This window comes from Centruroides vittatus, unplaced genomic scaffold (assembly GCF_030686945.1).
Source record: "Centruroides vittatus isolate TY-2023 unplaced genomic scaffold, ASM3068694v2 contig_1758, whole genome shotgun sequence".
Classification (NCBI taxonomy): domain Eukaryota; kingdom Metazoa; phylum Arthropoda; class Arachnida; order Scorpiones; family Buthidae; genus Centruroides; species Centruroides vittatus.
The window spans coordinates 313493-334719 of record NW_027121073.1 but is presented as its reverse complement, the minus strand read 5'-3'; the positions used below and the strand labels follow the sequence as shown (position 1 = coordinate 334719).

General features: G+C 29.9%; 1 protein-coding gene across 3 annotated transcripts in view; it reads left to right on the top strand.

Annotated features, from left to right (window-relative positions):
• Kdm5 (Lysine demethylase 5) overlaps positions 1 to 20600 on the top strand; it is a 111505-nt gene extending 90905 nt beyond the window's left edge. For all 3 annotated transcript variants that reach the window (XM_067263293.1, XM_067263292.1, XM_067263291.1), the window contains 6 exons: positions 523 to 596; positions 711 to 858; positions 1016 to 1245; positions 1326 to 1409; positions 5934 to 6369; positions 19244 to 20600. In XM_067263293.1, the coding sequence (XP_067119394.1) occupies positions 523 to 596; positions 711 to 858; positions 1016 to 1245; positions 1326 to 1409; positions 5934 to 6369; positions 19244 to 19677 (1406 nt within the window). In that variant the 3' untranslated portion in view covers positions 19678 to 20600. The remainder of the gene's footprint in view (positions 1 to 522; positions 597 to 710; positions 859 to 1015; positions 1246 to 1325; positions 1410 to 5933; positions 6370 to 19243) is intronic.
• The last annotated feature ends 627 nt before the right edge of the window (positions 20601 to 21227 follow it).

The following is a 21227-nucleotide window of genomic DNA, read 5'->3' as shown; positions in this document are numbered from 1 at the left end:
TAATTTACTCATTTCACTAGTTTTATGTGGGACACCCTCTAGAAAGATGCTAATCCTACATTCTCGCTCTCTGCATGCGATATCAGAAATCCTGACATCGATGAGCACCTGGCGCAGGTTAATAAGTGGTTAGTAAAGCGCCAAGGTGTATCTTGGGGGAAGTTACAACCAGAGTTGTTCCTCGTTGCCTTCTCTTGTGCATGATGTTATGCGAGGGGAAATGCCTTCCTACATTAATCCTACATTAGAGAAGCATTTAAAATTTAATCAGTATATTAGTTATATAATAAAATTGAAATAAACTAAAAAATGAAAGAGTTAATATAAATTTATTCAAAATTAAATATGTTAAATAAATCTATCATTATTATATAATAATAGGAATTATTCTTCTGAGTTAATGAATTATTGAATGTATTGGTTGTGACTAAGTGGATTTTTTTTATAAGAATGAAATTTTTATTTCTCCAGAATATATTTTTTCCTAAGATTGACATTTAATAATTTCTTTTTTCTTTTTAGAAATTGGTAATTCATTAGGAAATATTCCTGAAAGTGAAGTACCACCTGTAGCAACTGAACAAGAAGTACCATCTGTATGTTGAAAATTTGAAAATTAATTCTAAAATTATTTTCATTAATAACAAATCCTATAATGATTTTACATTTTAAATTATAAGTTTTTAATATGTTTTTGCTAATTTCTATAGAGTGAACCAGCCTTAATTATGGATGTTGAAACAACTGTTGAAAACGGAAATGATATTACTAATATTGCTAATGGACATGATGATTCAGAGATCCCATTAAATTATAATTTGGAACATGCTTATTCTTCAGCATCAAAATCAACAACAGGTAGTTAGTTAATCAATTAAAATGTTGAAAATTTTATGGTATAACTTTTATTAAGTTTTAATTTAGCACAGTTTAATGTGACCTTATTTTTTTAACTAAAACTTTATTTAATTTTTCTCTTAGTTCATAATACTAATAATTTACATGCATTTAACAGGAATTACTCCAAGAAAGCATGCAAGAAAATCTCCATTAATACCTAGACAGTTAGAAAGTCCAGTTTTACAATTATCTGATGTAGCAAAAGCTCAGTTAGAAGAATTGATGATGGAAGGTGATTTATTAGAAGTATCTCTAGATGAAACACAACATATTTGGCGAATTCTTCAAGCAACTAGACTTAATAGAGATCCATTAACATCCTTAGATCCATTTTCTGAACCTGAAGTAGGATATTTAAGTTTAATGTTTTTAGATTCATTTTAATCACTGTTATTTTTAATTTAATTGAATCTGTTTGTTTCTAGGAAACTGACTCATCTAATCAAACACACAAAAAGAAATTTAAGAAAAGGAAGCTTGAAGATTGTAAAGGAATTGAGAAAATGAAAGTAAGTTATTTAAATGTAATTATTATTAATATATATCATGTTTTATTTATGCAACATATAAGTTTTTTTTAATATTTTAAAATTAATGTTAAAATTGTTAATTATGAATTTTCAGGATGCTTAACTTTTGAATTTATGAAACTCAATTTTATATTTTGTAAAAAAAAACAAAAGCCTGCATTTGTGCTTGCATGCATGCTTTACATACTAAGTAATTTTCTATTGTTATCTTGCTTGTATTCATTATTTTTTATAAAATTTAATGAAATTATTATGAATGATCATAAATTTGATCAAATTTTAAATTATAGTTTGATTTTTGAGATGTAAGTCATAAATAAAGTATTTAAAAAAAAAAAATTTTTTTTTGACAAAGTAAAAAATTAAATTTTTTATCTAAAATTATTTAATAAACTTGAACATTTTCAGAGGTTTTATTGGCTTAATATTTTGTGAAAATTAAAAATTAGCAATCACTAATTTTTTAATTTAATGGCTGCTGTCTGTCTATATAAAGACAAGTTTTGTCTTCTTGAAAACTGGTGTAACTAGTTTATGGTAACAAATTCTGAAACTCACTGTCACCTGAACAATTATGTTATTAATCCATGGTCACATGTGATAGTGGCAATTTTCTGTACCTACTAAATTTTTGTGAATCATTTTTCATTGAGTTGCTTAGTTGTACTTCCATGATATCCTCCTGTTACAAGCTATCTATCTGGCTCAAAATTTTGATTAAAAAAATAATTTTTTTTATTGCTAATCACAGATCTCATAAAACTGCTGCAGAAAATCAGTACCTTTTGCATGTGATTGCGCACAGTTTTTTCCTGTTGTCACATGACTGCATGTGTAATATGGGGATTTTCCACACTTACTTTTGGTAAGCTCTTGTCATGGAAATCTCTCACAATAGTGACAAGAGGTAGGCATGGCTCATGGATGTGTCAGTTTTGAATGACATAATGATTGCGCGCGTGTGTGTGTGTGTTGCTACTATCTTGATTGTTTGTCTCCATAAGGTAGCCTAGGTTAATATAATCATCAACAATTTAAATGTTTTCACAGGTTCATTTTGTGTTCACAAAAAAAAAACAGAAAAATCATTTTCTGATCTTTCTGAGGAACACCTCAACCCTCCTATTATTTCCAGCTGAATTCATTCATATTAGTCGTTATCGTAAAGTTTGAAGGGCTTCCATTGGGAACCCAGTCAAGGACATTGATCCATAAACAAAATAATATATCATAAACAACTAAACAATGTATGACAGTGAAATTTTGCATATGCAGAAAAGACAACAGTACAGAATTTTTCAGAATCATCAAATTTGAGGAACAGCAATTACATGAAAAATCAGTGGAAAATTGCTGCTTTATGCATGTGATCCTGTAAAAAATATAAAAAAAAAACTGCATGTAATTACAGGTTAATACATTTAATACAGTCATTTAATAACATGGCTTTCAACATATTCACATTATAAAAATATTTATTTTAAATATTTATTGTTAATTAAACTTACTGAATGTTAAAGTTTTTATGAAGTCTATAATGGAGATAGACACCCACAACTGCTGTAAATAATCGGGCTATAATTTGGAAATATTAATTAAGAATTACAAATGAATTTGACACTAGAGGGAGGTGTTAGGTGCCATCTCATATTAAAATTAATAATTATTGTAATTAATTTAATAATTTAGCTTAAACTGGAAAAAAATAATTGGCCTGAAACGAGACACTAACCCACGACTCCTGCTTACCATGTGGATGCATTGCCAGTTATGCTACCTGGATCTCTGGTTCAGTCTTCTCTTTCGGTATATATAAGTTTAAGATATGGCCATTATCAGTTATTATGGTGTCGACTGGGGACGCAATTGCACCCTCATCCAGGAACATCCACTCAAGGCACTCAGTCAGTCATTGCATATTCAGCAAGGCATAAACATACAAATATAAACACCAACCGAAACCCGATGCATAGCAAATAGACAACTACAACTGCCATAAATAATCGGGCTAATAAGCCTGACTATTTATGGCAGTTGTAGGTGTCTATTTGCTGTGCATCGGGTTTCGGTTGGTGTTTATATTTCTATAATGAAGACTGGACACTGTTCAAAAATTATCATGTATTGAAATAAATATATTATAATAGTTTTGCTTTGTTAAAATATCATCTACATTCAACTTAATTCATTAAACAGCATTCAATGTGTAAAGTACTATTTTTAGTATCTTAGGAAACCGACACTAATTGCGGCCGGTAAAACTTCTGTTAACCTAACGGGTACTTTACGCGGATTCGAGATTAGTTTGCCAGGCCTGGGCTTTTACGCGTGTACCGAAAAAATTAGTAAGAATAATGACAAATATCAAGTCAAAGCAAAAGTTCAAATATATTTAATTAGTAAATTGAATTTAACTATGTACAATAGTCTATAATCCAAAACAAAATTTATTAACGAAAATCAACAAGTCAACCCGACAATAAAACTCAGCTACTTAGCTTAACTTAATCTTAATTTCCCTTTGAAAATTCGACAAATCAAATACTTAAGAACTGTGAACAAAATTTCTTACGAACTAAATGTCTATCCGTCACTTTACTATACTAGGAACCTGTTTCCTCAATCCTTTTGCTATCAACAAGTCGAATTCCTCTTTAAACACTTTGGATCGCCTAATTCTCAATCTGGACTTTGCCTCAAATTTTTCACTCAGTAGTACACCTTGATCAGGAATCGCCTCGATCATCTTCGATTAGCATGCTGGTTTTATGCTGTGAGGTGACGTCACAATTCAGCTAGGTTACTCCCCTTATTTACATACATAGTTTTTCTAACATCAAATTTTTTTCTGGCAGCTTCAATTCTCCGACAAAATCTTATAAACCGTTTACAAAGCATTTAGCACAATTTTCTGGGATGTTTTATGACGGTTTAGTAAGTATTTCTTTTCTAGTGAGTGTGGGGATTTCCCCCTCCATATTTTTTTTCTGCGGACTCTTTATTTCCGCTGGGCAGCGCAAGTGCGCGTGATTTTTTCCTACGGCGCTCGTTCTTTTGTGAGTTGGTTTATCATCATCTTTTTTGGTTACTAATAAGAGAGTGGTAGGGAACCTTCGTCCTAACTAAACATAAGCCCCAAACAAAATATAATAAAACGAAAAATAATAATAAAATAAAAATAACGCTCGAACTCAGTTCCTTACAAATGTTGTATTTTGAATGTTATTTGTGACATCACTCATATAAACACACTTGATGGAGCCTTCAAATTGTTGAATCTGAATTGCTGAAAAAAGTGATCATTGCAATAATTATTGAACCTATTCCTAAGATTTACTTGTGATTAATCACAAGTGTTCTTTGAAGCAACATTATGCAATATTTATAGTCAAATGCCAACTTGTCTGATCTAAGTTTTTCTTTTATAATATTCTGGAATATCTCTCTTTGTGAAGTACATAAATGATATTTACTTTCATTTATTGAAATTTTATGATTTTAATACTACATTTGCTCTACTTACATTACTTTTATTTTGACGATGATTCTAATTTTAGCCACAATTAACATGCAAGTTGTAAATCATTCTTATTAACTTCAATTTTTGTTCCAGTCTTGCCTGTTTTTATTTATTGCTCAAATCACTCTGCAATATTCTAATCTAGAATTGTAGTTTATTGTATGATTTTTATGTAAAAATTTATACAGTAAAATCTGTCCAAAACGGAAGCTGAATAAAGCAGAAACGTGCCTAAATGGGAAAATTCTCAAACAGGATGATTTTTTGTGTTAAAAAAGAATCTGTTTAAAATGGAAACTTTTAAATTGGAAAAAATATTTTTGGTATTATGCGATTCTGGTTTACACAGGTTTTACGGTATTTATGAATTAATTCAAATTAATTAAAAGATTGAGTGGCCAATTAAAAAATAAATGTTTTGTATCTAATAAAGAATAAGTTTTCTGAGTTATTGTGAGAGTAATTTTCAGCTTTATTCTTTTAAGGTAAAGTATAATACATCTATTCAGTATTATTTTTGTTTGTCTTGATTCTTATATTCTTAAGAATATATAATAAATGGCATATTTGTTAGTTAATTAAATAATAATAGTTAGTTAAATAAATAATAAATAAATAAAAATTTAATAAATACAGTGCATGTTTACTTAGCTGAACTGATTACTTTACAGGGGTTTTTTTTTTGTTTAGTGGGTTTATACAGATATAAAAATGTAAAAAAGCACTACAGATAAACATAGTTTTAAACTTTTTTGGTACATTTACTTATTTTAAAATGTGTAGTATATATTAATTTCACAGATTACTGTTTTATAATAAATAAAAAAAAAGTAATCTTTGATTTCTTTTGTTTTTTTGCTGGAACATTTGATGTGAAATGTTTAAATTAAGCAGAGTTTGGATAAGCAAAAGTGCACTGTATCTCATGTAAATTTATATATAAATACTAATCTGTTTTCAAATATTAATATTTCATTTTTCAGTTTCAAACTAAATCTAAAATATCCAGTATTAAAGAAAATGGTAAACCAAGGAAGAAACGAATGAAAATTAATAAATTAAATGATGAGAAAACGGGGAATTGTACAGCACATACAAACAATACAAGATCAAATAATAGTGTAAATATGGGAAATAATAATGCTGAACATGAGATTAAAAACTCAGTAAAAAAACAATTGAAAATTAAAAATGAACCTAACGACTTAAAAGAAAAAAAAGAAAATGGTGCAACTATCAAAAAAGATGGACCAAAAATTAATAGGACCAAGCAAAAATTGCTTGAAAAACCAAAGATTAAAAAAAGCAGTTTAACAACTAGGGCTAAAATAACTAGCTCAAAGAAGGGAAGAAGAGAAAATAATGGTGATGATGCTGGAGACGACTTTTGTTCAGCAACAAGATGTCTACGTCCTACAGGTAAAGTTTATTATTATTAAACTATTCTTCATAAACAAACAGTTTTGACTGTTTACATTAATTTATTATTTTATTAAACTCACTATTTTGTTCTATTAAGATGTTAGTCTTATTTTTAACTCATAGACACTACAAAATTGATTTCTTTATATTCAATTGGAAATATTAAATACAAAGACCATATGTAATCATTAAATTTATTTGTGTGCTTAGATTGCAGTGGGATGATAGTACATTGTTGTCTACATGTGTCTGTAGACATAGTCACTATATTGTTATTTAACTATATATGTCTAGAGGCAAACTGAAGTTTTTTTTTGAAATTTTATATAGTTTATATTTATAAAAAAAATTATATTACTTTTGCTGTAATATTTTTTTAAATTTTATATTTATACAAAACTTGAATAGATGTGTTAGTTCTTTAATAAAATTTTTTTTTCATGCAAGATATTATACAGTGTACATTGGTGTAAATTAAAAATGAAATATCAAAATCTGTTTGTCTCAGCTTAATGAAATATTGCCTGAATAAAGAGTAATGTTTACTAGTAAAATGATTAGGTTGACAACATGAAAAAAATTAGTTTCCTTAAAAATATTCATTGAAATTATCAGTGTGACTGCCTTTGACTTCAATGCAATTTGGTATTGAGTTGAAAAGTTGTCTAAATGTTTTCTTTAAGAAAGTATCCAGATTTGCTGCAATTTAGGACTTGAATTTAATGCAATGTTTTATCGTATTGTGGATGTTTTCAATAGAGAACAGATTTAAGGATTTATCTGGACAGTGCATTATCTCAATTTTTTTTAATAGCATTCCATGATATTGTTACAATATTTATTGGTAGGTTTTATCCTGAAAAACTCCACTTTTTATTAATGGGCTTAAAAGGGTATGAACACTGAGTTTACCACACATTCCACACATCTGTGGGTATTCATTGCACCACTGAAGTAAACTTGATTTGCTATTATAATTGATTGTACCAGGGATTGTAGAGGAATGGCATTCAAGAATTGCTGTTGATTGAGCCCTTTTTACCAACTCTTTCAAAGCTGGATGCCAACATATGGCACAGAATGGAAAAGCATCATCACAAAATTTTATCTTTGCTGTAGACACCATGACTACACAAGCAAGAAGCATGCGTTCAGTGTTAAGGTGAAGAACAAGAGAGACATGATTGTATTTTTTCTGTTCATAACTTTTACTTAATATAGTTGTTCTATTTATCCAGATTTCTGTGAAAGAAAAAGTATATAATATATTTTATTATAAGGGGGACAGAAATATAGTCCATTTTCATATATTTCTGTGTCCCTTATGTGTACCTGTATAATTTTAAATCCTTATTAAAATAGGGATCATTTTCAGAATAAAGAAACCCCCTCTGTATTCAATCATATTAAAACCTTTGCCATTAAACAAATGTGTGTGTTGCACATGTGATTTGTACACTCAAAGTTTCAGAGTATTTTTCTTATGTTGACATGAAATTGTATGACATAATCTATTCTAATCAGAAAATACAATGTAACAATTATTTGATAAAGGTTTGTTTTTGATAGGTTCCTTAAAGGTTGTTATAGGATGAGTTCACTGTATTTCTTGGTGTTTTATTTTTAATTTGGCCAGTATATTTAAGATTATAGTTAAGTATTTCTTAGTCAAACAAAACATTAAAAGTCAGCCTTGTTTTAAGCTACAGAAAAATTATTTTTCTTTATTATTTAATGATGGCTATCATTCAACTTTGAATTAAATTGTTTTTTTTTTATAACAATTATTTAAATGTCTACTGGCATATTTGGTATTTCTCACCAAATATGTTAGCAGACTATTAGCTGTTGATATATATGATTATTTGGTAGTGTGTTGGCACTGTTCTCATTAAAAATCATTTTTCTGTCATTGTTTAAGAATAATTTATGTAAAATTAAAAGATACTCTTTGATTAGTTAGTGGAATGAAACATTAGAATGTTATATCAATTTGTGGTCATTAATAATAATAATAATAATTATTAATATTATTATTATTAATTTTTAGATGCAAATTATTACTACTACTCATTCTCTAACATTTAAGATTTTAATGATTTCCATTTAATTCATCAAATTGATGTAACATTTAATTTTGCATTCAAATACTACATTGTCTTCCTATATCATATTTTGAATATTCATGTTAAATTTAACAATTGTAGGTTCTCATCCATCGAAAATATTCAGTAAAAGAATAATAATAATATTGACTTTATTGATATTTACTGAATATTTTTGAACATCAATTTGATGAATTAAATGCAAATTCGTTGAAATATTAAATGTTAGAGAATGAGTAGTAGTAGTAATTTGCATCTAAAAATCTAGGTTCAAATATCATTCTTTTAGTTAGTTATAAACTTATTTTCATAATTTTTCATTATAATTATATATATATATACACACACAGTAGAGTATCGATTATCCGAACACTGATCAATGGAAACATTGGTTAACTGAAAGTGTTCTGTGTCAGGACGTGTGTCCTGCTGAATCAAATGTTTTTGATACTAGATGAACTTCTAAAGTATAATTTTTTTGTTTTTATATTTTTCAATATATTTATTTTGTGTTGTACAAAATAAAGAAGTAATTTTTAATGATACAATAGCCACAATGATTATTATAAAAATTTTTGTTAGGCTTAACACTGACGAAAATTCAACACAAAGTGACATGCAACAGAAAAAAATTTCAACATGGGATATACTAATATACTAATACAGTGGTACCTCGTATAACGTACTTAATCTGTTCCAGGTGCACGTCCGTTAAGTGAAACGTCCGTTATATGAAACGCATTTTCCCATAGAAATACATGTTAAAACATCTAATTCATTCCGCAGCATAAAATAACCATACTGTATCATAAAAAAAATGAACATGGGGTGCGTTCTTTTATTCCTCCGCATAACTCTGCGCGTGCGACATTTGTTTAATTCCAGTGGGAGTGCAAGCCATTGAATGGCAAAAACGGCCGCTTGTAGCAGTAGTTTATGGTGGAAAACAACATGGCGTCTTCCATGGCTCAGACGGTTTCGTTTCTGGGTCCATTATGTGGTTTTATGAATGAGAATTTAGAAACTGAAAACGCGAGTTAGCGCACGCGGTGATGTAAGTGTCTTTATGAATTTTTTTCCAGGCTATTTTGAATGCTCTTCCAACAAATAATCCATTTTATGGTTAAATTTTACAATTGGGACCCTTCTTTTGCCTTTTAAAACTCATAGTTTAGAGCACCCATGGAGCAGTCACCAATTATGCCGGAAAGTCTGTTGTTCGCAGCCAGTTCATTGTTCACAGCGTCCATTATTTGAGGCATACGTTATATGAGGTATCACTGTATACTATATTAATAATGTATTTTTTCGTACATAATCAGTTATCCGAAAAATTGATTTTCCAAACAACCCCAGTCCCCAATTGATTCGGATAATCAATGCTCTACTGTGTGTGTGTGTGTGTGTGTGTGTGTGTGTGTGTGTGTTTGTGTGTATCTTATATGTAAAGTTTATCAGTTGTCTAGATAGCAAAAATAATTCAGTCTCGTATATCAATTTTGCCACTTACATAAACAGGATAGAATAAGTGCTAAAGTGGATGTAAACAATCATTTAGTTTCTAGCTATGTAATTCCCTGATTACATTGTTATTGCTGTCTTTAATAAAATTATTTGTATATTTTTTTCTCTTCAAATTTATTATTGTATTATCGATATAATTAATTTTGTAGAAAAAGTTTTTTTTATATTTAGCAAATGCTTGTCGTTCCAATATATTCAAAAGCAATTTTAATGAATTGATTGACTTTTCACTTGCTGATAGTGTTATTTTATGTTAATGTAAATTTAATTTTAAATTATTTCATTGTGTCAGAAATGAATGTTTAATCTCTATATTTGATTTTTTGAAGTAAACCTTCTTTAGCTTTGAGCCTAAAATGATTGTTTCAAGTAGTAGCGAATTAAGATGAATTAATTAAAGGAGTGTTTTGTGTTTTAATATTTGTCTTATATAAAAAAAAAATTTTATAAAAGTAAAACTTTTTTAAATTTAAAATATTATTGATTTTTAATTTATAATAGTATCACTTACAATTTTGTTCTCTCTCTATTTTTGTATATTTTGAGATTTTTAATACTATATTGTTCCATTTTCCAATCTCTATCTTCACTTGAGTTCATTTTGATTCCTCTCTACTAGATGCTACTAGAGCAAGAATAATTCATGCTGGTGATTGTCTTCATAGTCCTTTTAAACTTTCAAACTCAATTTTTCAAAAACTTTTAAAGTAAAGATTGAACAAAGTGGTTCTCAGCCTGCAACATGATGATGTAAATTTAATAAATATTTTACATAAATATAAATTTTGTAATTAATGAAACATTCAACAGTTTTGACAAATTTTTCTTTTTTCAGATAAACTTTTACAAAGCATATATGATTCTTTTTGTCAATTTCATTTTATAAGTTGTAAAAGCTATTAATTAAATAATAGCATTTTAAGAATTTTTGTAAATTTTTGCTTATATTTAATTAATTAATTTAAGAGATACTTAAGTAGGCATCATTATAAGCCTTTTTAATTCAACATACTTAAAAAAATTATAAGTAAAAATGCAAAATATTGCTATAATAGGTCCATAATATTATAAAGCACTCAGCAAATCATTATAGATATACGTACTTAACACCTTACTCTTGCCGAGAAAAAATATATTTATTTGCAACAAACAAACAAACGTTTTCAGCCTGCTTCACAGGCCATCTTCAGGCTTGGAATACATTTGAAATTAAAATTCCATCCATGGAATACAAAAATTAAAATTCAAAATTAAATAAGGTACAATCAAAATAAAATATTGAATAACTAACATAAAGCAAAAAATAACAAAAAATATATAAAAATGCAACAAATGAATACGTAAGCATTAATAAATGCAAATTTCTAAGACATACAATAAAACCATTATATTGATTGGTTAGAGCCCTTATTAAACTTCTTAACCATAAACTTCCATGCAGAGGGAAGACTTTCTGCGTCCCTCGCATTAAGACAGCCTTCTTGTAATCTACTTCTAAAAATCTGCAACTTTTCCGCTGTCAAGGCTAATGATGGAGACGATAAAGGATTTATGATGGCCGCCTCATTCCATTTGACCGTAGCTCCTGGCGCTTGCGCCATTTGGGACAAAACTGTTGCATTAGACCCCTTTCTGATATTATAACTATGCTCCTTGATTCTAATTCCTAAACTTCTAGTGGTTACTCCGATGTAATCTTTTTTAACGCCCAATTGCATGTTTTCATACGGAATTTTATAAACTCCTGCTTTCTCTTCTGCCTTTATAACATCTTTATCATTCCTGAGGATTTTGTATAAATTAGGGGCCCTTTTTATAAGCATCTTCGAACTTTTTCTGTGTGCTATTTCTTTCATGACTGTATTCATACTTTCATTATATGTAAACTTTACAAATTTATTGGGAGCATTCTTAAAACATCCTTTCTTGATGTTGTGTTCATATTTCTTAATTATTCCTAGAATTGTACTTTTTTGGTAACCTAGGGTCCTGGCTACATTTATTATTCTATTTATTTCTTTCGTCCTGTCTTGTACTCTTTCGCAATACAAAAAGGCTCTTCTTATTAAAGCCCTGAAAGCTGCAATTTTATATTTATACGGATCCTTGGATTGGGAGGGAATATACAATGGGCTGTGGGATGGTTTAATAAAAACACTAGTGGACAAGTGGCCTTTTTTGAATGTGATATCGATGTCGAGAAAATGCAGATTCAAGGAACTTTTCTGCTCCAATCTTAAAGTAAGGCCATCATTGTTATCATTGATCTTATCTAAAAAATCCTTAATTCTGCTGTTACTTCTCCATAATATAAGTAGGTCATCAACGTATCTGCTGAAATACACGATATCATCCTTAAAACCATGAAAAATTCTTCTTTCCAGCCTCCTAACTACCAATTCGCATAGGATCCCTGAGAGTGGACTTCCCATAGGGACCCCTCTTCTCTGTCTGTAGACCTGTCCATTAAACACGAAACAAGACTCCCGGCAGACCAAACTAGTTAAACTCTCTACCTCTTCCGTATAACTAAGCAATTCCGAGTTATTGCTGTATAAGAAATCCAATAGTGCCTCCTCGCACGATTCTATCCTTACTGACGGATACATGCTCTCATAGTCGAAAACCGTTGCAACCTCATCCTCCATTAATGCTATACTTTGCAGATCCTTAACCACCTTCATAGGATCACGGGCAACAAGAGTATCCGTGTCTAGTTGCAAGGATAAGTATTCATGCAATTTCTTTTCTAACACAAACGTGGGACCCCTGCACTTCTCTACAACAGGTCTTATTTCTTTACCGGTTTTATGCACCTTCGCGAAAGCAAATAATCTAGGTGTTCCTGGCCTAGGGTTCCTGCATTTCTTGAGAAAAGGCAAAACTTTGGAAAGCTTAGAGACCTCCAGTTTCCTGACCCTTCTATCCAAGCTTCCAATAAGATTGCTGTTGATCTTTTCACACTCCGTCTTTTCGATGTAATCCATTAGTGCTTCGTTATATGTACTCCTTTTCATGATGACTAGTTGTTTACTTTTGTCAGCCCTAGTCAAGACCAAATCATTATGTTTTAACCAATTCTTCGTGAGCCGGATGTCACTACTCCTAAAATCCTGCTTACGGCCCCTCTGCCTGTTGTTGAGGACTGCTTTCCATCTGAAGTACTCTTTTTCTAAATCGTCTAGCCCAACAATGCCTCTTTCAATTTCCTGTACTGAGGTTTCCCAATCCATAGCCTCCACAGGCACAAAATTTGGGCCTTTTATTAGAAGCTTCTTAATTCTTCCTGGTACCTCAATTTGGTCCCACGCGCGGAAAGCAATAAGATTTTTCTTTGTACTTCTAACCTTTTGTTTATGTATAATCCATTTTAATTTCTTTACATAATTACTAGTAGAATTCTTCTGGACTGCTTCAGCTAGATCGACCACTCTTTTATTCACATCAACTAGTTTCTCTGGATCTTCATTGTATATAGCGTTTTCTAGGCTAACGAGATCATTCAATAATCCGAATTTTTTGTTCTTCGCAATCCGAATAGACTTCTTCAGGCAAGCCATACAAAACCTGAATTTCAGATCTAGCTGAAAGCAGTCCAGAAGAATTCTACTAGTAATTATGTAAAGAAATTAAAATGGATTATACATAAACAAAAGGTTAGAAGTACAAAGAAAAATCTTATTGCTTTCCGCGCGTGGGACCAAATTGAGGTACCAGGAAGAATTAAGAAGCTTCTAATAAAAGGCCCAAATTTTGTGCCTGTGGAGGCTATGGATTGGGAAACCTCAGTACAGGAAATTGAAAGAGGCATTGTTGGGCTAGACGATTTAGAAAAAGAGTACTTCAGATGGAAAGCAGTCCTCAACAACAGGCAGAGGGGCCGTAAGCAGGATTTTAGGAGTAGTGACATCCGGCTCACGAAGAATTGGTTAAAACATAATGATTTGGTCTTGACTAGGGCTGACAAAAGTAAACAACTAGTCATCATGAAAAGGAGTACATATAACGAAGCACTAATGGATTACATCGAAAAGACGGAGTGTGAAAAGATCAACAGCAATCTTATTGGAAGCTTGGATAGAAGGGTCAGGAAACTGGAGGTCTCTAAGCTTTCCAAAGTTTTGCCTTTTCTCAAGAAATGCAGGAACCCTAGGCCAGGAACACCTAGATTATTTGCTTTCGCGAAGGTGCATAAAACCGGTAAAGAAATAAGACCTGTTGTAGAGAAGTGCAGGGGTCCCACGTTTGTGTTAGAAAAGAAATTGCATGAATACTTATCCTTGCAACTAGACACGGATACTCTTGTTGCCCGTGATCCTATGAAGGTGGTTAAGGATCTGCAAAGTATAGCATTAATGGAGGATGAGGTTGCAACGGTTTTCGACTATGAGAGCATGTATCCGTCAGTAAGGATAGAATCGTGCGAGGAGGCACTATTGGATTTCTTATACAGCAATAACTCGGAATTGCTTAGTTATACGGAAGAGGTAGAGAGTTTAACTAGTTTGGTCTGCCGGGAGTCTTGTTTCGTGTTTAATGGACAGGTCTACAGACAGAGAAGAGGGGTCCCTATGGGAAGTCCACTCTCAGGGATCCTATGCGAATTGGTAGTTAGGAGGCTGGAAAGAAGAATTTTTCATGGTTTTAAGGATGATATCGTGTATTTCAGCAGATACGTTGATGACCTACTTATATTATGGAGAAGTAACAGCAGAATTAAGGATTTTTTAGATAAGATCAATGATAACAATGATGGCCTTACTTTAAGATTGGAGCAGAAAAGTTCCTTGAATCTGCATTTTCTCGACATCGATATCACATTCAAAAAAGGCCACTTGTCCACTAGTGTTTTTATTAAACCATCCCACAGCCCATTGTATATTCCCTCCCAATCCAAGGATCCGTATAAATATAAAATTGCAGCTTTCAGGGCTTTAATAAGAAGAGCCTTTTTGTATTGCGAAAGAGTACAAGACAGGACGAAAGAAATAAATAGAATAATAAATGTAGCCAGGACCCTAGGTTACCAAAAAAGTACAATTCTAGGAATAATTAAGAAATATGAACACAACATCAAGAAAGGATGTTTTAAGAATGCTCCCAATAAATTTGTAAAGTTTACATATAATGAAAGTATGAATACAGTCATGAAAGAAATAGCACACAGAAAAAGTTCGAAGATGCTTATAAAAAGGGCCCCTAATTTATACAAAATCCTCAGGAATGATAAAGATGTTATAAAGGCAGAAGAGAAAGCAGGAGTTTATAAAATTCCGTATGAAAACATGCAATTGGGCGTTAAAAAAGATTACATCGGAGTAACCACTAGAAGTTTAGGAATTAGAATCAAGGAGCATAGTTATAATATCAGAAAGGGGTCTAATGCAACAGTTTTGTCCCAAATGGCGCAAGCGCCAGGAGCTACGGTCAAATGGAATGAGGCGGCCATCATAAATCCTTTATCGTCTCCATCATTAGCCTTGACAGCGGAAAAGTTGCAGATTTTTAGAAGTAGATTACAAGAAGGCTGTCTTAATGCGAGGGACGCAGAAAGTCTTCCCTCTGCATGGAAGTTTATGGTTAAGAAGTTTAATAAGGGCTCTAACCAATCAATATAATGGTTTTATTGTATGTCTTAGAAATTTGCATTTATTAATGCTTACGTATTCATTTGTTGCATTTTTATATATTTTTTGTTATTTTTTGCTTTATGTTAGTTATTCAATATTTTATTTTGATTGTACCTTATTTAATTTTGAATTTTAATTTCAAATGTATTCCAAGCATGAAGATAGCCTGTGAAGCAGGCTGAAAACGTTTGTTTGTTTGTTGCAAATAAATATATTTTTTCTCGGCAAGAGTAAGGTGTTAAGTACGTATATCTATAATAGGTCCATTTTAAAAATTGTTTACATACAAACCATTGGCCATAAATAGGTTAATGTATGGCTTGATGTTGTTCAAATTCCTAAAATACAAAATAGGATATTTACATGCCAGGATTTCGTTGTATTATGATTTTGAATTTCATGAGTTTGAATGAAATTCTGAAATTAATATGAGTGAAAATACTTTCTGTACTTAAATAATTCTTTGAAAAAAATCTTATTTATAGTTGTGCTTAACTATAGCATTTTATAATTTCAATGTGTGAAATCTGCAAATTTAATGCAGTTGTCGAAAAAAAGTGTAAACAATTTCGATTAGAAAAAAAACACTCCTTGTGAGAATTAGATTGGAGGTCACCATTTGTGATAACAATTAGATGGGGAAGTTGACACATAGGACCGTTATTGTCAACATATGACTATCATGTGACTCCTTTCCCATGACAAGCGAATAAAAGCTCGAGCCCCCAGAAGCTCAGGCCGATCCAACGGAAGTTATACTTGTCCAGGTGATACATTTGTCTCCTGGCTCAACGAAAGGAGAAGACTCCAATAGAAGACAGATCATGGCTTTGAACTTCCATACAGCTTGCCATATCAACTATTACTACAAATCATTCCTACGAACCATTCAACACACATCGTTCATTTCTTCTTAGAGGTATTTTTGTTAGAGCATTGTGAACTCTCTCTCTACGAGAATAGGCTTAGTTAAGAGCTGCTCTTATATATATATCTAGTTGTTAATCGCATTTAACCGAGTATAGCCTTGTAGACCTTGTTAACCTTAGATTTTAATAAACGCTTTGTTTATTTGTCTAACCTGTCTCCTGTCTATCTAATGACGCCTGGCGACTTATCCCACGTGACTTCCCCACTCGAAATTCAGCTGTCCAGCAGACACGGAGATCGCGTTTTAACAACTTGTCCGATTAGGTGGTTACTAGGGTAACCCCCTATAACCCCCAGCTTATCTCACAATTGTATATATTTTTATTTGCATTACTTTAAATCTTTCTTCTCTGTTTGTATAAATATTTAATCACTGTGTGCTAAGAACATAAAACTACGAGGATATGATATTATTTAAGTAATAGTGTTCATTATCTAGTTCCAATTACTTTTTTTTCTTAAACACAAGGTATTGCAGATGAATATATTTATAATGTAAACAAATTATTTCTCAGAAGTATTACCCAGCATTAAATTCTAATTAGTAAAAAAAAAAGTTAAATTTAATTTTAAAACTTTTTTTGAATTTTGTATCACACAACAGGAATACTGCTTTGAGGTTAAGTTTTATTGTTTTTGCTGTTTACTTTGAGTCCAACAAGGGATGAAAATTATTTATATTCTTGTCAGAATTCATGATTCCTTGCTTGAGTAATTAAAAATTAAATATTCTGCTTAACTGATTGGTCAATACAAATAATTTGGTTAGTTATAAGTGCTTTTTTCAAGTCTGAAAATTTGTTTTTAAATGGCCATATTTATTAGATTTTTTTTTCATTTATTTTTAATTGAATTGAATTTTAAAAAAAAAACCTTAGATTTTGTATCAAATATTTATTTTATTTGTTTTGTTTAGTCAAATGTTTTTAAATATTTACTGTATTCTAATATTTTAATGAGAGTTGATTATAGTATAATAGAGCATTAGCAGATTAATAATCATTTGTGATTTCACTGATGAATGATGCTTTTTTTTCTTTGTTGTTTTTTTTTTATGTATTAAGTCAATGTGTGTTGTGTAAATGTCTTCTGTATGTCTTCTGTAGGCCTGCCGGAGAACCATTGAGTCGATCAGGAGTTGTTGCTTACAACTCTATGAATTTCTTCGGCAACCTTTCTGTTGTTCTGTGAGTATACTGTTATCTTGGAAATGAGTATAAATTTAGTGTGATGCATGAGTAAGCAGTAAAAATTAGAAAATTGTATAGTTGGTCTTTGAAGGATTCTTTTTGGCCTGTTAGGCTTTGAGGTTCTTTTGAGGGAAATGAAAGATTTGAAATGAATTTAGCTTTTTACAAGGCATTGATATGAATGATTCATAGTGATAATGCAATGCCTGAATTTTGATTGTGACTATATTACTTGAGTTTTCTGTGAAATTTCTTAATATAAATAGATGTTATTTTATTTTTGACCTTGTACATCAAGATTTACCTTACTTTCATTATATTTAAATATTTTCAAACTTAGATTTTTAAGTTAGCTCATTTTTACTCTTAATGTTGTTATGAAATCTTAACTGTTTCGTAAGGATTTTATATTTTCATTACTGTCTGTTATATAAATATACTACTACATTTATTATTGTGTGTAACAAAATTTTTATAAATTATTGTACTATATTAACTTTCAACCTTTTAGTAGATTATTTTCATAATGAATGTTTTTAAAACTTGTATTATTTTTATTTTTTTATACATAAAATATATACAGCATACTAATATGCTGTATATATTTTATATACATTACACACACACTATATATATATAAAGTACTTGTGCTAGATGTTTTTTATTTCTTAATTAAAAACAGAAATTTAAAAATTTATATTACAAATGTAATCCAAAATAAATTATTTAAATGCTATATTTCATCCTTGAAATTTTCAAAAATTATATTTGTTATAATTTTTTTCAAACTATAAAAAGTTCTACAATTTTTTACAGAGAAATTATAAGTTGTTGTTTATCAATTTTAATGTAAAGTTGAGAAATGAAGTCTTATATTTATTCAAAATAAATAAATATAGACTGATATAGATGTCATTAATTTATAAATCATTAATTTTTAGATTAATCACAAACTTCAAAACTTTCATAAGTAATTTGTTGACTTCTATATTAGTTTTGTTTGATTTCTCATTGACGTTTTCTTATTAAACTCAAATTACAATACATATTGTACTGTTACTGATGTTTAATGATATTTAGTGATTTTTAATTTTGTTCAAGTACATTTAAATAAAATTGTAAAAATAATATACAGTAAGTCCTTATTATTGATGATGTAATAGCACAGTATACCTTACATAATCTGTATACTTCATATCCTGGTAAATATATCTATGCTGTCTATTGATAATTAACAAATATACTTAGTTAATCTGTTATTGACTTTTAATAACTAGTCTGCATTGTCAGATCCCCTGAATTTCATCAATGACAGATTAACAAAACAATGAATAATGGGACAGTGAACAATTGCTTTATTATATGAAGGACTCACTGTATTTTGTGAAACTTAAAGTTGGAACTATATTAGAACATCTGGAACATTTTATTATTTTTAAAAAATGTATCTTTTTAATCAGAATTTAATTATATTTATTTGTATATTTTTTAGGAGAAGCTGTTAATTGGGTCCAATGTGATGGTGGTTGTGAAGAATGGTTTCATTTATTATGTGTTGGATTGAATGTCACTGATATTAGTGAATCTGAAGATTATATTTGTCCTCATTGTACACATAGGCAAAATGGGGTAAAATTAGAAAGTGAAGATGAAAATTCAAATGCAGAAAAAGAATCTCAACAGTTTAATACTTCATTATCAACTGAAGAAATGTGTGAACCACAGAAAAGTAATGGTGTCTTTGAGGAATGTGAATTTATTCAACAAGAACAGCTTATCAAACAGGAATCGTGTCATTTGGATTCATGTCTAAGTAGATCATCAGTTCATGATTGTATTAATGTGGATGTTAATTGTGATAACTTTACATCTTGTGAGAGTGTTCTTATGAAGGTTGAACCAACGTCAGAAATTAATATTAGTTAAAAATCTTTGTTGTAGTATATTATATCACTGTAGTTAGTTTTGGAGCTTAAGTTTGGGTAAATCATAAAATGGAAAATTCCTATCATCTGTATTCCTGCCAGGAATGATCCTCTTGGATCCTTGTACTTTACCAAACTTTCCAATGTCACTGTATACATCAGAAAATTTAAGTTTTTGTGAAAATGTTTATTGCACCACCCCATTTAGAAATAACTCACCAAACATCAGTACGAATACTGGTATTTGTGAATGTTCAGCATCTTGTCCACTTTTACAAGTAGTATTTGTGAAAAAACAATTTGGATTTTTTTCATCTCATTGGTATCTAGGTGGGTCAAAGATTTGATGAGAAGAGAAACACAATGTGATATCTCTAAAATGGTGAAAGCATAAGTATCTCTTCTTTTGCATTTTAACATTGTTTATATCCTGACATGTAATCGACATGCAAGATGTCATTGCTGAAATGCAATACCATTTGCTACTGCACGAAAAAACTAATATCTAGTTAGTTAGGATATTACCGAAGAAAGAATGGTTTATAAAACTTGACTGTTTATATAGCAGTCAACCAACTCTGACTATATTTGTGTTTAGTAAGTTATCTCATACTGAACTGGATTTGTTTTCTGAATTTCGGGAAGAAAAAAATTTCATCATTCAGTATATTGCATTTGAAGTGTCATTTGGCATAAGTGTTTCAATAAGAAATTTAAATGTATCATTTTCAAATGTAAAATTGCATTGTAGTATTAATTTTTATATGTGATGATTAATTGAAAATATCAGTAAATTATAGCTGGGTTTGTGCTTTTGTTTATTTGTTGCTTCTTCAGTTTGTCAGTGTTTTCAGTTGTGATCATGATGCATAAGTGTAGATTTACATCACATCACATAATAAAATTTTTTGTTCCTCTGCTGTATCTTCTTCTTAAATTTATTTAGCTTATCATATATGTATTTTATTATTTTTTTTAAATTTAAAATATGTTTCAGGCATTATGTTAAATATATATATATACATATAAAAATTAAAATGGAAATTATTGTTATAAATTAATATATAAACCTTTATAATCTTTAAGCATGTGCATTAGATCATTATGGTTTTCGTTATTTTATATATATTAATATATATACACAGTAAAACCTGTGTAAACCAGAATCAAAATACTGAATACTTTTCTCTCATTTGGCAGGTTTTCTTTTAACATAGAAAATCATGCCATTCTGAAGAATTTTTTTTCCTTTTAGGCAGGTTATGCTTTGGACAGGTTTCACTGTATATAATATTTTAAAAAGTACAATGAATTTCTCAAACTTATGAAGCATTTGACAAAAATTTTAATTAAAACTGACTGACAATGAATTTAAGTGAAGAGAGAGATTTGAGACAAAATTTTTTGTAAATTAGAAAGATTAGTATTTCAAATTCAGAATTATTATTAAGTAGAAAAGATAAACTAATAAAAAAGAAAAAGGAAATCCAGAAAAGTTTCAGTATTGTATTGATAATGGTTAAGGAAACAACATTTTAATAAACATATTGG